This window comes from Epinephelus lanceolatus, chromosome 19 (assembly GCF_041903045.1).
Source record: "Epinephelus lanceolatus isolate andai-2023 chromosome 19, ASM4190304v1, whole genome shotgun sequence".
Classification (NCBI taxonomy): domain Eukaryota; kingdom Metazoa; phylum Chordata; class Actinopteri; order Perciformes; family Serranidae; genus Epinephelus; species Epinephelus lanceolatus.
Window position 1 is genome coordinate 6,645,522 of NC_135752.1, and position 16,644 is coordinate 6,662,165.

At 41.8% G+C, this 16,644-nt stretch overlaps 1 protein-coding gene across 2 annotated transcripts in view; it reads left to right on the forward strand.

Moving 5' to 3' along the window:
* Positions 1 to 16,021, forward strand: part of lhfpl2a (LHFPL tetraspan subfamily member 2a) — a 62,472-nt gene extending 46,451 nt beyond the window's left edge. For both annotated transcript variants that reach the window (XM_033646145.2, XM_033646146.2), the window contains 2 exons: positions 2,023 to 2,847; positions 14,809 to 16,021. In XM_033646145.2, coding sequence (XP_033502036.1) covers positions 2,427 to 2,847; positions 14,809 to 15,065 — 678 coding nt within the window. In that variant the 5' untranslated portion in view covers positions 2,023 to 2,426 and the 3' untranslated portion in view covers positions 15,066 to 16,021. The remainder of the gene's footprint in view (positions 1 to 2,022; positions 2,848 to 14,808) is intronic.
* Positions 16,022 to 16,644: the final 623 nt, after the last annotated feature.

The following is a 16,644-nucleotide window of genomic DNA, read 5'->3' on the forward strand; positions in this document are numbered from 1 at the left end:
AGGACAGGAAGCAGGGAGAAAAGGCTGTATCCAAAGTTAAAAAATACAAAACAGTGATAGCACCCAACTTTTCATAAAGCAACCCATTATTTCAGTGTGTCTTTAAAGTGTTGGCAGGGACATCTTTATACCTCAGAGCTGGTGACAGTTGTGGTTGGAGGCATTTTTTTTTTTGGGTCGTCTGTCCGTTCATCCGTCTGTCCATCCCTTCATCCATCTATCTGTCTGTCTATCCCATTCTTGTGAACACGATATCTCAACAACACCTAAAGTGAATTTCTTCAAATTTGGCACAAACATACTCTTTGACTCAAGAATGAACTGATTACATTTTGGTGGTCAGAGGTCAAGGTCACTGTGACCTTGAATCCGTCTCATTCTTGTAAATGTGGTATTTCACCGGTTTCTCTGTTGGTGACATTAATCTTGGGTGTCCACTTTGAAACTGTGCTAATAGTATAGATCTTCTGTGCTGCCGGGTCAAAGATGTGTTTAAAACATCCATGTTTTACAATTTGCAGCTTCTTTGTAGCAACATCCACATGTGAGACATTGTCAGCTGTCATCGCTCCATATGAGTCTGGACAGACATTGATGTAAACTGTAACTGCAACTTCACTGTTTGGCAGATGCGTATAATCGTGAGGCGGTAATTCTAGTCTTTATTTATGTAAAGCTAAGCTAATTGCTATCATTTCTTTCAACTCTTTTGCATGTGACCTAACTGGCAAGAAATGGAATAAGCTATTTCAAAATATTGAACCATTTCTCCCCAAAACAGTTCTTTCATCAGCTTCAGAAGTTGCCTACTTAACGCTAGTAGGCAAGTGTTAGCATGCTAATATACTTCATTTAGACGGTACACATGTTAAACATTATACCTGCCAAATATCAGCATGTTAGCATTGTCATTGTGAGCATGTTAGCATTTAGCTCAAAGCACCACTATGCCGAAGTACAGCCTCACAGCTGCTAGCATGGCAGCAGACTCGTTGTTTTCAGTTAGCACTTCCCATCGCAACTTTGTATCTAGCATTTAGCGACATCTGTTTTGTAACTTTTTTTTGCTGATAAAATTTGAGCTTCTCTTTATCGGCTCTTTTTTTGTTTTATGCCCCGAAGGCTGTCACTACTCATGCAAACCTCTGTTCCTGTTGCCTGAAACTCACTGTCTGTGCACTACAGGATTTGCAGTGTGAAGACTTTCTTGACATTCAGCAAGTGTAAAAAAAAAAATCATGAACTGGTTATAGCTTTAATCACTGCTGCAGAACAGCAGTCAGCACTAAGCAAGATATTTTTGTGACCCTGTGACAAATTTGGGTGTATTGTGTGTCGGTTGTGTAGGCCTTGGTGAAAGACGTTGCCTTTTTATGAACTGACACCATTCGCAGCTTCCTCATTGTACTGTAGTGTCACTGACTCAGCAGTGCAGCAGGGGTGGATGTCTCTGAGGTTATCAGCGGTCATGTGACAGCTGGACAAGCTGTTGTGTTATCAACCGTTGGCTGACCCCGGGTCAGCTGTGTGGGCTGCTTAATGAGAGGCCTCTGGCTTGTTTTTCTCTCTGTCTGCATCCGCTTCTCATCCCGCTGTTCCCACCTCCGTCTCCACTTCCACACACACAAACCAAGGCATGCTTAATGTTTTCTCTAGTTTTCATCTTCACAACCTCAGTCATGAAGATACACTGGGAGTAGAGAACATGAGTGTCCTGATCACAATCCTTACACATAAACACACTGAAAACAGAAGAGGCCCACTTCAAATGAACACATCCCCACACAACTCATTAAACCCTCTCCTGAAGATCGACACCAGAAGCTTCCCTTCCTCCTCTCTCTGCTCCTCCTCCACATGTCTGCTTTTCCAAATATGACAGAGGAGAAACAGGAGAGCTGCACTTCCTCAAACAAAACAAAAATGACTGATCATCTTCAAGCTTCTTTTATACATGCAATTACATTTTATACATGCAATTAAAGCACTCACCCCCTTCTGTCTCTCTGTTTTATTTCCTAGGTGTGTCTGATGTGACGCCAGCGGGCTGGCTTAGGGAGCACAACTTCAATACAATGTAGACACCAAAAACCAGACAGAATAAGAGTCTGAAGACCAAGCGGACAGAAGGAGGGTGAGTTCAAGGAGGAGGAAGAACAGCTGTGCTGAAACAACACCAGGAGATAAGAAGTGAAAGAAGCAGAGAAAAAGAGAGGGAAGCGGCAGACTGTGAATCATTGACGTGAACCTTCTGTGTACAGCAGCGTCACCTACTCATTCCTGTGAAGTGTTCACTCACTCTCACATCTCCACTGGAGAAGGATCACAACCTCAGATCTCCGTCTTTTGAGGGCCTCACGCTCCACCTTTCCACCTCTCAGCAGTGCTAAGAACCTGAACAGAGGGAGCCCCCAGCCACCGTCAGCATGTGCCATGTCATTGTCACCTGCCGCTCCATGCTGTGGACTTTGCTGAGTATTGTGGCCGCCTTTGGAGAGCTCATCGCCTTCATGAGCACTGATTGGCTGGTAGGATACCCTCGAACCCCTGATGCTGTCTTCGGCCCCCATGGGGCCACCACAGCCGGAGAAGCCTACAGACCAACTTTAGGAATCTATGGCCGCTGTATAAAACTGCCCCACCTGAAGCGTGGAATACTGTGCGGACCGTACGCGATACACTTTGGGGAGATTGCCAGCGGGTTCTGGCAGGCTACTTCTATCTTCCTGGCGGCAGGGATCCTGCTGCTGTGTGCTGTGGCGTTCATCTCGGTCTTCACCATGTGCTTCCAAAGCATCATGAAGAAGAGCATCTTCAACGTGTGTGGACTGCTGCAAGGGATTGCAGGTGAGATGTGCACACAACACGTATATTTTAGTTTTTGGTGCATATTGTTGATCAAAAGAATGATTACTTCCCGCCACAACATTTGAATGCTCCCTGAACAACTGTGAAATAATAGAAATTAACAATAAAAGCCCTGTCGTCAGAAACCCCCAAAACAAAACAACCAAAAAAAACAAAACAGTGGTCACTATTTTCTTACTGTCTGCACATCTGTCTTGCTCAGACTGGATCCCGTATTCATAGTGTCAGTTATCACAGGAGGGACTGGCTCCGCTGCATCTGCGGCTACTGATCGTGGCCATTTTGTTTCAAAAATCAAAGTGAAAAACTTGGTATTGGTAAATTACCTCATGTGGTCACTAATAGATGAACATGAGGGTTTAATGTCCAGCAGACAAGAATAATTTCAACGGCAGCCACCATTTTCTTTATGTCTGCACATATATCTTGTGCAAGACGAGATTCTGTTTTGTTAATAGTCTCAATGTGTGAAAGGAAAGTATATAAATTTAATCTGATTTGGTAAAATGTGTGAGAGACTAGAAGGGGAAGCAACTGATTTTTTGAACACTTAACTCATTGTAGTGGTGACTCAGAATCCTCCAGAGATTTGAAGCTTTATATGGGGAAGTGACTTCCTGGTAAATGCTAGCACTCAGTGTGTGTGTGTGTGTGTGTGTGTGTGTGTGTGTGTGTGTGTGTGTGTGTGTGTTTCTACAAATTTTATTGGGGGCCCACTGAAATGAGCACTTGTGGGACTCATTACACTGAAAACCTATCAACATAACTGCTCTTCATAATTGTCCATGTAGACCCAGACAAGAAAAATGTGCTTGTGTTTTGCACTCTGATCTAAAGAGAACAGAGAGATCTTAAACCTAACTCAGTCCCTCTAACCTTTAATTGTTCCTCTTCATTCCTGTGGCGTCCACCGTTCATCAAGGTAAATGAAAAGTTTCAGCCGAACACATTCATTACGAGCACCACAACTCCCACTGCTAGAATTATGTTTGATTCTCATGGAGCCTTCTGTGAACTTTTACCCCAAGTGGTCAGAAGTTTAAAACACATGGTGGCTTGTTTCCACCCTCAGAGCTGTCACTCAGAGCAACTGCCACCCAAATATTTACTTTCTACCCATTCAGCTGGAGCTTTTCTTACTCTTGATTCACCTTTAAAAAGGTGAGTTGACAGCGCATGCGTATCTCCATTTGTGTGTGAAGGGTGTGTATCCATGGTTGTGTTGTCTGAGGCCAAATCTCGGGCCACTTTGACTCACTGTGGTGAATTATGGAAGGGAGGAGGCCATGAGATCATGCTCGCTGAACCTCCTCTTTTTTTCACAGACTGTAGCTCTTAGCTCTGTGGTAATTATGACTGTCCTCCCCCACAGTTGTTTATTTGGTGCAGGCCCAAACAGAAAAAGGTGGGCGTCTGGTGAAGGACATGCCAAGCTGTAACCCCAGCTCTGTGCAGGCCTGCTGACCTGAAAGAGAGCTTAAATCTGTAGTGAATCATGAATGGCTACTGGAAGGCTCTCTTTACTCTAAAAGCCTGAGACAGCTTAATGTGACTGTTTATTCAGGGCACAAAAAAAGTTTTAGTCTTTATTCTGCACAGTTTCTTCACATATCTGACTACAGCTGCAGGAGTTAGCTGCAAGGTTAAGCGATATGACAATATGTACAATTGGATTTTATAAATTTGTAACTGCCCCTTTAATACTGTATCTTTGGTATGTTAGGCAATTATGTGCAATGTTGCAAATCAAAGAGCAGGACTCCTTAAAGTCAATTTTAGAGTTTTATATTATTTTCAGACACTGTTTTGCCAAAGGATGACTAAGTAGGCTACATTTGGTTTAGCTTTTGAGCTTTGAGGAGTGTGACACGAAAGTATTGTATTTAGCTAGTCATGGAGAAACTATGAGTGCTTTGGACATAGTGGACGTACAGCTGAGAAGTGATTCATGCTGCAGGAGTGGTTTCAGAGGTTTTTTGTTGCATTGACTCTAGGTTTCTACTAGGATCTATTGTAACTGTGTGAAAACAAGCAGAGTAACTGTTTGATGTGATCCTCAGCTTCAGAGCCACCTTTGAAGCTGTTAGTAATTGAAATTCAACTGACTTTTGGTGGAATATTAAGTTAGTTTGACCAGTATGACCCTGTACTTAGCCCCTCAGCCTTGTTGCTATGCCTGTCAAGCTTCCTGTTCTCGCTCATGCAATTTGTAGTAACTTTTGACTACTTAACACCTTGCAATAAAGTGCAATTTAGGGGATCATATTGCAGGTGTAAATGCAACCAAAACGCATTGAGGATGGATTGTAATCTGATTGGTCAAACCACCTCCGGAGGCGCTCAGGGATGGGCTGTAATCACATTGAACACATGTGTAATGCAATCCACAAACAACAACTATGTGGACGGAAATACATAATTGTGCATGACTCTCCCAACCCAGCGAGGTAGCAGCGGCTTGTCTCCCTCTCATCTGATGCTAACACTGCTGAAGTGTCTCCCTCATCTGTAATATATCCTTTCTGTCAGTAACTGTCTTTACAATCAGGTAGGCCTGTTTCATCCTCGTCAAGTTTGTCTTCACCTTCTACATCGTTCTGACTGTCTCTGATAGACAACAAAGAAAACTACAGACTAGAAATATATACTATACTATAGAGTAAAAAAAAACAACAACAAAAAAAAAAAAAAAAATTATTCTTAAAATAATAATTGTTGACGGGCGGGGACGGGCCTGTTTGGATTGCACTTGATTGTTTGAACTGGACAGAGTGATCAGATCTCAGTCAGATCTCACAGTCCATTCTCATTCGCAACTCGATACCGTGAGTGGCATGGAGTAGAAGTATTAAGTGTCATGAAAAGACAAGTCTCATCAAAGACTCAAGTAAAGCACAAGTACCTCAAATCTGTACTTAAGTACAGTACTTGAGAAAATGTACTTGCTAAGCTATGATTGGACATTAAGTGTTGGGAGAAAGCTTTAGCTCAGAGTCAGTTCCAAGTGTAGAAATGGAGTCTGCCCATAGCCACACCAACACAACCACCAAAAGTAGTGTTACATAACTAATAAAGCCCTTTATTTACTGTCTATATAAAGCACTGGGAGTCTGGCTAAGATAATGAAAGTGGGGAAATGCACCGCTGAGTCTCCTCATTGTGGAGAGGATGAGGATGTGGAAGAGGAAAGGGGGCGAGAGGAGCTTCAAACAGATACTGAGGAAGGTGGGAGGGGGGCTTCCTTCGTGCCTGTGGAGCTAAAGGCTGATAGCCTTTTAGTCATTTCAGCCGCAGGAAGAGATAAGACTCAGAACCTGACATCTAACAGCAGTCACCTTTTCCCAACATCACTCAGTCAGTGTGCACGAGAATCTTTAATGTGTCTGTGAATGCTATCACTCACTGATATCCACTACCAGCACTACAACACGCCAACTTTCTCTACTAATCACTATTTCCACTATTCGTGCCGACCCTCCGGTAATGAGAAAACTGAAGCCAGACTGCAGATGTTTGGGGAAGTGATTGACCTCAGATGGGAAGATTGTGATGCTGTTGCCAGAGATGGTCACGTCATTGCACTGGAGTCTCCAAAGCCCATTAACCTAATCTTCACATACACTGATGTCACTTGTACTTTGTTACTCTTTTGTCCCCTATGACACACTTTGTGCCGGCCACAGTGTCTCACATGCCATTAAACTGACTCGCTTTTCAGGTGGTTTTAAGATTTCAGCTGAAGGTAAATCCATTCCCTTTGCCTTACGTAGTCGAATGGCTAAAACAGACGGTCCTCTGTTGAGGGTCAGTCGGGAACACTTTGTATCCTGTAGGCGCACATTTGTAGAGTCCCCTAAAGACTTCCTCTAGACTACCTCTAAGTGAATTCTCTGTACGTTCATTGAATTGCATTCCTCACTCAGCGTCACTCATGTCAAACTTCAGCCAAAAAGGATTAGAGACAAGATGGCAAACCAACTCAGCCTGTAAAACTGTCTCCAATTCTTGTTGCGTTCAGTGTCGAATTCTTTTTATTACCAACCATAAACTTTTCCTCCAGCCGTGAGTCACACACCTCGTCACAGGTTTAACCGTTGACCATGACTCAGCCCCAGGCTGGTACTGAAGGAAACAAAACAAATGTGTTACAGGAACTTTAAGCAGCATTGTTGCGCAGTGATGATTCTCACATAAGATAGCATGTGTGATGCAAAGCAGAGCTGTGACTCTTACTTATAAGAAATGGGATTCCCATGCACTTAATAGCTTTTACTGGAAATCTTTGTTTACATTGGAGGTGTTGCTGTTTTATAATGACACCAACCCAATGTAGAGCAAACGTGCAATATTAGAAACACCTTTGTTGTTTCTACACTGCAGCATTTACCTTCATAAATCTGTCATTTTTAAAATGGGTAGCATTTTACAGCCAATAAATACATATTATTTAACTGGGAAGCAGGAGATTACTATAAACAGCAAAGGCTATTATCATGTAGGTATGCAGGTGGATACAGTTTTATTTTATATGGTGTCAGTGTTGGCATACTGTTACCATAGATACTGTACATGGTGGGCTCTATTTGTTTGAATGCCTTATTGTTTAGGAGTCCAGCTGTTTCCAGCATTAAAGCTGCAGCAATTATTATTTTTTACGTTAACATTGGATTAAAATGATTAAGTGCTCTGTGATAGGTGGTACTGGACCCTCCCAACTCTTATCTCTAACTTTCTCTAGCTTTCAGTTTGTTGTTTTGGTTTTATGGCCCACAACTTAACTGTTTTGCTTCCCCTCTGGTCGCACCACTCTCATCAATTAAACACTTTTTCAGCCACAAGAGGCAGCTGTTTTTTGTTGTTGTTGTTTTTTTTGTTTTTTGATTGAAAAAGCTCTTAAAATTCACTATATACTAGCTGCCCAGCACCAAACAGCAGACAGACACAGTTAGTCTAACTGGTGAACATAGTGGAGCATTTAGCTGCTAAAGAGACAGATATTTCCCTCGGGAGTTGGTGGAGACCAAAAATAGAACTAAAAGAGAGTGAATATTGGACTTACATACATCAGGTGAACACAAACACAACTCAGAGTAACTTGTCAAAAAAATTATTTTCGCTACCTTAAGCTTAAGTATAATAATCTCAATTTGAGGTCTCAACAATGTGATAATGAAATCTAGGATCCAAACTTTAACTGAAAAATATTATCAGTTATTTGTGTTCAGAGTTCAGCTTGTATCAGTTTAGTAGAGTACAATGGTGGAAGAAGTACACAAAGCCTTTACTCAGAGGGTCTGTTTGGAATTCATAGTGTATGAGTTGTCTGCACACAGTTCTCAACATGGAGGGGGCTGAGGTAGAGGGTAGCAGCTAACAGTGCTAACTCCATAAACAACAACATTGCTAACAGAGCTAATACTGTTAACCGAGGGGCACTGTCCTGATATCAGCGCTAACCGGTGTATGAGCACAGTTCACAGAGCCGGCGACACCAGTGGAATACACACAAGCACTAATAACGTATGCATGGCCACACCAGCTTACCACAACAAACTACAGAGAAGCTCGGATTACAACACACACAGAGGAAGCGTAACTTCATTCTCTGCTTAGGACGTCATCACTCCACTATATCTTTACATAGTGATATGCTTTCGTATTAATACTCTGAAAGTTGCATACAGAACTTTTAAGTAAAAGAAGAAATTCCATAGTCTGAAATTTGAAATGTTACGTTACTACAGAATTACTTAACTTAAAAGTACAGAAATATCAGCAAAATGTATTTAAAGTATCAAGAGTATTCATTAGATACCTCCCTTTCTAACATTACTTTAACTTGATGGCACCTGGTTAGACCTCCACCAAGGCCCATAAATGCCAGCTATTACTTATTGTCTCCCAGCTTGTGACACACTCATCATATGGACACAAACATATTGCTTTGTATCTGTTGAATGTGTAAATAGTTGACATTACTAACATATTTGCCATATCACCTTCGTGGGGTGATACTGAGGGTGTTACAGCTTGTTGTAGTAACCTCCACCTGGCGCAAGAAGTCAATTAATGCAGCTTTAAGAACAAATAATATGCAACAGGACTTAAGAGTCTGCAGCCATGTTTAAGTGGTGCTCTAAGCTACAAGCTAGCCATAATAATAGGCTCACAATTACTCATTTCAACATGACATGTTCTCAGTTGCTAATTTATTGAATACACCAAAAGTAATGCAGTGGTTCCTATGTTTTGTAGGTTGGACAAAATATTAGAAACACCTGCTAGTATAATTCAGCAGCACCGCATATTAACAGCCTCTGCAGTGATCATAAAGTCTAATCAACCTCTCTAAAACTGAACTTTGTAACCTTCATAAAGGGAGGATTTATTGCAGGGCTGTTAAATTAGACCGCTCGAATTTATCAAATGAAAAGGATGATGAGTTAGTGCAGTTTTCAGCATATTTTTAAGTATTTAGGCCACGCACGAAGACCTGGGACTGTTAGTTGGACAAAACAGACATTTGAAGACATCACCCTGGGCTGTTTACTGTATCATAGACCAGACTGTAACCAGTAATAGTGAAAATTGCCCTCTCGCTGACTCTTGTCTTTATTTTTTCCTTGGTGGATCACAGAGGTGGACCCAGCTCTGGTTGTTTTCCTGGAAAGGAGAGGGGTGGCCAGATTTCTTGGAGCTGAGTGCCGACCTGCTGTGCTGTATTACAGAGTGGAGGCTGTGGGAGCAGAGGTTAGAAAGGAGGAGTAGGGGGGTGGTGTTGGTGGCAGGGAGGCAGCTATCAGGCATGGATTGATGGTGGAGAATTGACAGCTTGGAAGTTAACGGAGACAAGAGCCAGTGCTGAGGGAATAGTGAGGCTGCGAGGGTGGAGTGCAGAGGGATATTAGGTTAGAAGGTCCAGCTTGTAGGGGGGGAAGCTGGGAAGTGGGAGTGTGTGTATGTGTGTGCATGGAGGGGGGGGGGGTCTTAGGAGGGGTGGGGTTGTGAATTAAAACCATACCTTCAATCCATCACTGGAGCCGGTCTGGACGTCAGGGCAATGCAGCAACATGTGGAAAGAATTTATGACCTAGTTTTCATTTCCTTGTTTAATACGATATTGGGTGCTTTAAGAGGGAGAGAGAGAATGGGAGCAGAAAGAAAGGAAGCAGAGAGAGGGAGTGGGAGATTAGGAGAGCGAGACAGTTTCACCTCCATGTACGTTTTTATGAAGCAAAGCAGCGAGACATGCTTGACGAAGGAGAGCTTAGAACATCAGGACTGAAAGTCTCAGTCCATCTGGTTCATTTATTGTCCGTAATTAAGTTATTGTAAATGATGTTTCCTCCCTGAGCTTTGATTGGAGGCAGGCCTCTCGTCCAGCAGGCCAGCTGATTGATCCACTGAAGGAAGTGTAGAGCAGAAACCTCATGACATTAAATTACTTGAAGAGTAAAGGTTTTATCTCTTTTCATTCAATATACAACCAGCTGCATTTATTAAGAAGAGCAGTGTATGTCACAGTGGTGGAAGAAGTGCTCAGATATTGTACTTAATAAAAAGAAGTAATACCACAGTGTTCAAATACTCTGTTACAAGTAAAAGTCCTGCATTTAAATTTTTACTTGAGTAAATCTACAAAAGTGTACATCAGAATATACTTAATGTACCAAAAGAACTCAGTGTAGCCCATTTCAGGAAAATATATATTCTATTATTGTATTATGATTATTAATGCATTAATATGTTCATCACTTCAGTGTTACAGCTGGTAAAGGTGGAGCTCATTTTAATTATTTATGACCTGCTGCGTAGCTTGTGACACCCCCACCCCACCTCCAGGGATCAATAATGTTTCATCTTAATCTGTAATGTTACTACATCATTTTATTTGTTGATTATATTTTGTATTATTTATCTGAATCTGCAAACTAAATAAACAAACCAAAATAACTAACTAAATGAATAAGTGTAGTGGAGTAAAAAGCACAAAATTTGCCTCTAAAATGTCGTAAGGTAGAAGTAGAGGTGTTGAAATATAACAGTATTGACGATAACCATGATACTAAAAAAATTCAAATATAGATATCATGTTAGTAATACATATATGATAATATAATGTGAATAATTCAGCAAATCTTTTAATATTTTTGTTCTTGTTTTGTCTCCCTCTCCACCTCCCTACACTTGTATTTTGAGTGTACCGTAAAACTAAGACCGAGTGGCTTGGAGAAAATCAAATAATACAATATTTTGGACCAAATACGTCAATATTGATATCGTGATGATATGGTAGGGTTGACTGTTGGTGCTTTTACGAAATATTTACACAATGAGATATTTGATAAATAATCATCAGTAATGGAGATGTAATGAGTGGTGTGAAGGGAGTGGGTAAAGGCAGATAAGAGAACAGCGAGAATAGTCTGATAGGTTCCCGAAAACTACATCACTTTACTGTAATGCAGTCTTTAAAACCAGTAAAAGACAACTGTCATGATGTATGATGACCAAAATCTAAGATGATATCTAGTCTATATCATTGTATCAATGTAATGTTGAAATATTGTCCAGCCCTACATAAACGAAACAAAATGCCAGGCCCTTTGTACTAGCCTGGTGTGGCTACACATTTTGACAAATAAACACAGGTCTCAGTTAGATGCCATGTCTGGTTGTTTCTGGTTCTTTGGATGTAAAAAACCTCTGAGAGCTGACCGGGTCATAGGCTACCCGCTTGAGCTTATGTTAGTGAGCTGCTTGGATTGCTCATACAAATATTGGCCTAGATGTTTAAACTTTTGTCATGCAACACTTTGTTAGCTCGGTTAGATCCACAATTAATTCGTTAAGTTCATTTTACGGAAACCATGAGCACCAAAGAATAATTTATTAAGATTTACTGGCATGGTAAATAAGAGAGGCGGAAAAAGTGCTGACTCCCTATCTCTGAAGCAGTCGGCTAGTCTGAATGAGTCTATTCCTCAATTATTTATATACCTTTAGTCGGTAAGGGTCCACCAATCAGAGGAATCAGTTTTTCCATGAAAATTAATTTAAGAGGATAAAGAAACCTGTTGTGCCGGTATTCTGGGTGCTGTAATCCTTGGATTCCCTATCCTTGGATTCCATCTCCAGTAGTTACTTGGAGTTGTATAAAGGTACTGAAGCCAAGTCACGGCAGTAGAAGTGGGTCACAGTAAGACAGGAAGTGACTCCATCCTTCCACTGAGACGCAGGACGCCGGAGGGTCAGCCGGTGACTGGGTCAGGCGGGAAAGCCCTTCAGCTCCCTCTTTCCTGTTGTTCTCTGCTCTGTGTCATGCCCTGACCTGACAGTCATGTGTGTCAAGATTCAGGATCAGGTCTCTGCTTCCTGCTTTCTTGCTCTGATTATCTTCAGTCACGTTTCAGACGGTGGTCAGGAAATCATTTTTGCCCAGTGCAACTTTTATTTTTTCTCTGTCCTGATGAGATGCTTTGGATGCCATGATGGCACTGATAGCAGGAAATGTTATCGTACCAGAGGATGGTGGTGGTCACAGAGATAATTTGCTGCAGTCATCAGAAACTGAAGCACATTTGATCTATTGTGGGTTTTTGCCTAAAGATGGTGCAGCAGATTCCCCTTAAATTACTGGCAGGATTGTAATAAAATGTGGTTTAATTACTTACAGTCTCCAGACATGTGCTCCTACTGAATCTTGTACATGGACTGCTTTTATAGATGGATCTGGTGTCTGTGGTGAAAGAAACTCATTTACAGTGACAGTGAAAGCAGGGATGTTTTACCCCCACCAACAGATAAAGGCAGTCTGTTAATGTAGAGAATATTCAGCTTTAAAGCCCTAGTCTGAAATTAATCATGACACACGCTTAAATGTTCTGTATGTGAAATTCAGAGCATTAATATAGCAGCAAACCACTATTTGTTATTTAAAGATAAAATGCAATAATGGTATCCTGAGCAGAGAATGAAGTCCTCTATATGTGTTGTTTCTCTGTGGTTTGTTGTAGGGCTGCTCGATTATTGAAAAAATCATTATCACGATTATTTTTGGTCAAAATTGAAATCACAATTATGCGGCGCACGGCATGTCATTTTTGTCTTGACATGGTGTTTACAAATCTCCTCAGCTTTCTGTATCGCACATGGCGGAGTTTGGCCCCGAAGCGCGCACACACACACACACGCACAACCACACACACAGACCAACCTCTCTTGCTCTCCCTCTGCCATTTTCCGCACACTGTTTTTGAAATCTTACGTGATCATCTGCCCCTCGCATTATTCATAGTTCACCTACTTGACTGGCTCGTGGAGTGAATAGAGGAGAGGAGGGGAGGGGCGGTAATGCACATGTGCAGCTTCCGTAGAAGACAAAACATCTCCAGGCGTCCGTGACCAAAAATCATTTACCCTCGATTTCATTGATTTTGAAATTGTTTGACCTCAAAATCGTGATCACGATCACCAGATGATTAATTGCACAGCCTTAGTTTGTTGATGTTGGTAAACCAGTCCAGCCGCACATGCATGTTAGTGCATGTGTGTATCCCAATGGCTAGCTCATTGCCACTGCTTTGCACTGCGCTCATACAGCGGTTACCACTGATATCAGGACATCTACATCACAGAAGTGTAATGCCTACTCTCCAGTTCCCCTCTGGTTAACACCATTAGCTCTGTCAGCACTGTTGCTGTTGTTAAGCACTTTTCATGTAATTAGCAACATTAGCTGCTAAATAAAATTACATTAATACATTGCTTATGTCCAATCTGAATGGATAAATCCAGCAGAAATTATATGCTAGATTACAATTTAAATGATTCAGTTCTAAGTTTCCGTTTCTCAAAATAACAAGAAACAGATCATTGAAGAGGAATTCCAAACACAGGATATTTTAAAAGTGGAATTTCAGGCAGGAAATGCAGTCCTTGTCCTTTGCAATCAAAACAATAATAATGGAATTCTAGGAAAGTAAAACTGATTGTATGGAGCAGAGGCCTGACGCTTTTACTTTCCTTTTTCCTAAAACCTCGGTTTGTTGTCGGACTAAATGTCATTGAGAAGTTATGTAGATTATAATCTTTATTTTAATGGCATTCAATGACTAGATTTTCAACATATAACCAGTCCTACAGGATCTGTTTGAGTCTAGACACATTTAACAGTGACATCATGTGCATACATTTACCTGCACGTTTAAAGATGAGCTGCACTGCAGCAATGGCAGCGTGTCTACTTCAGTGCAGCTCTTTTTTTTAAAAAATTCAGTGAATCAACAAACCACATGAGAGTTGACTGGGCTTCTCAAGTTATGATTTGAATCAAGACTAGAAAGTAGTGATCAAAAACTCCCCAAAGTACCTTCAAGGACAGGGCAACCCAAAATCAAAAATACATATTTTCCCTCTTACCTGTAGTGCCGTTTATTAGTCTACATCTGTTCTGGTCTGAGTTGCTGAGTGTTGGAGATATCGGCCATAGAGATGTCTGCCTTCTCTCCGGCATAATGGAACTAGATAGTACTCGGCTTGTGGTGCTCAAAGCGCCAAAAAAATACATTTGAACTTAAAACTACATCCACCAGCTGCACCACTTAGCAGGAGGAAGCATGCATCTACTGCTAGCTCACCTAGCTCCACTGAACTAGCTAATGTTACAGCTCAGCTGAGGAGCACGACATTAATGTTTACATCTCACGCTGTCACAAGGACAAGCCTTTTGTTCATGAGTGGATGCACACTTAATCTGTGCACTGATGGGGTTACCGATTTTTGTTTGTTAGAAAGAAAATAGTTCCTATTTCTAAGGTCAAAAATTAACTTTCACGCTCATCTGTATGTTGTTTGGCACTTTAATATTGCTATCTATGTTTTATTTTAATAAAGTATCATCAATTAACGTTCCCTCTCTCTCTGTCTCTCTTGTCACAGGTCTGTTTTTGATCCTGGGTCTGATGTTGTACCCCGCTGGCTGGGGTTCAGACAAGGTCCAGCTGTACTGCGGCCCTGATGCGGCTCCATACCGGGCTGGGCTCTGCTCCATGGGCTGGGCCTTCTACACTGCCATGGGCGGCACTGTGCTCACCTTCATCTGCGCCGTCTTCTCTGCACAGGCTGAGATCGCCACCTCCAGCGACAAGGTTCAGGAGGAGATCGAGGAGGGGAAAAGCCTTATCTGCCTCCTCTGAGGCCCAGATACTTAAGTCCTGTTGGGAAGAGAAGAAGAGGAAGCAGAAGGGAGAGACACCTGCCCTTCTGTCTGCTCTCATGAGGCTGGCCTGTGAAATGGAGGCCCCTGCATTGTTTACCACTAAAACTGACTCTTTGTTTGTCTCTGTTTTGTGTGTTTATGTGGGAGAAATCTACAAGTGCCAAGTTTTTTTCTCAGTGTTTGTCATTCAGCCACTAGAGGTGCTGTGTCTGTTATTGTATTCATGTTCAAGCATGTGGGTGCCTAGAGAGGCTCTGTCTGTCACCACATGTTCTGTAAATAAGTGTGATTATATATATTTTGTACATAGTTATGATCGCAGAATGAAAATTGGTCAGCTTGATCCAGGCTGGGCTGATGATGTCACTCTTGCCTTAAAAACACTGGTGTTTTTGTCACCAGACCACGACCAGCGAACCTGGATCTGTTAACTGTTTGTGTGAGCATTAACTCAACAAGGGAACCACTACTCAGTCAGAATAAACTACTCACAGAATAAATAGCTTCAGTTCAGAGTGGATGTCCTTTTAAAGCTTACAGAATGTACTGTTATTTGAATGATTAACGCGTTTGCAGACCCTTGAAATGTATTGATGGAAATGATTCTTCATGCAGACTGCACAAGGACGAGCAGAGGAAGCTCTGTGGTGCATTTTGTTTGTCCTCTACTCTGCAAAACTCCTGTAAATGAAGTGAGCTTTATTTGTAGCCTGAGCTGAGAGATGGCCTGTGAAAGGTCTGTGTCTGGTCCTCCTTCAGCAGACATCCTGTAATCTGTGCACAAAGACATGGACATAAATGAGGACACACACACATGAAGTATTGCTGTTGTTAGTAATGTCTGGTTTCAGGGAGCCTGTCGAGTCGTAGATAGCGTCCTGTCTGTTCCCATTTGTTTCTGCCAAACGAATAAAGAGAAGGGAGAAAAACTAAGGTTTGGTTTCAGTTTTTATCCAGTGGAAGCTTCACTGTAGGGTGGAGGGAGGAGGGGAGGAGGGAGGAGATGCAGCAAGTGGAGCAGCCAGTTTGGTGCTGAGACCTCGGTTTGGCCCTTGAGGTGGGGGTGGGTATGTTTTCCAGCCAGCGGGTGATCAGTTTTTCCACTGATGCAGAACTGAACTCTGCATGTGTGTCTCTCTGTGAATGTGTGTGTGTGTGTGTGTGTGTGTGTGTGTGTGTGCCTGCCTCATATTCAACCAAGTACATTTACTCAAGTACTGCACTTAAATACAATTTTGGGATACTTGTATTTTTTTGTAAGTATTTCACTACATTTATTTGGCAGCTATAGTTACGAGCAGGGGCGTAGCACCAAATTCTGGGCCCTATGCATAAGCAGCCTCTCTCTCTCTCTTTTTCCACCACTGCTCTTCAAATTTTTCATTTGGTGAATTTGTTAGCAAACAGTTGCTTATATACATCCAGTTTAATGGAGCAACATTATCATTAATTTGGAGTCTTGATTGTGTCTATCTGACCAAACTAATTTTCTCTTTCCTTTTGGCTATGTTTTGGTCTCTACCGACTCCTGGGGGAAATATTTGTCTCTCCAGCGG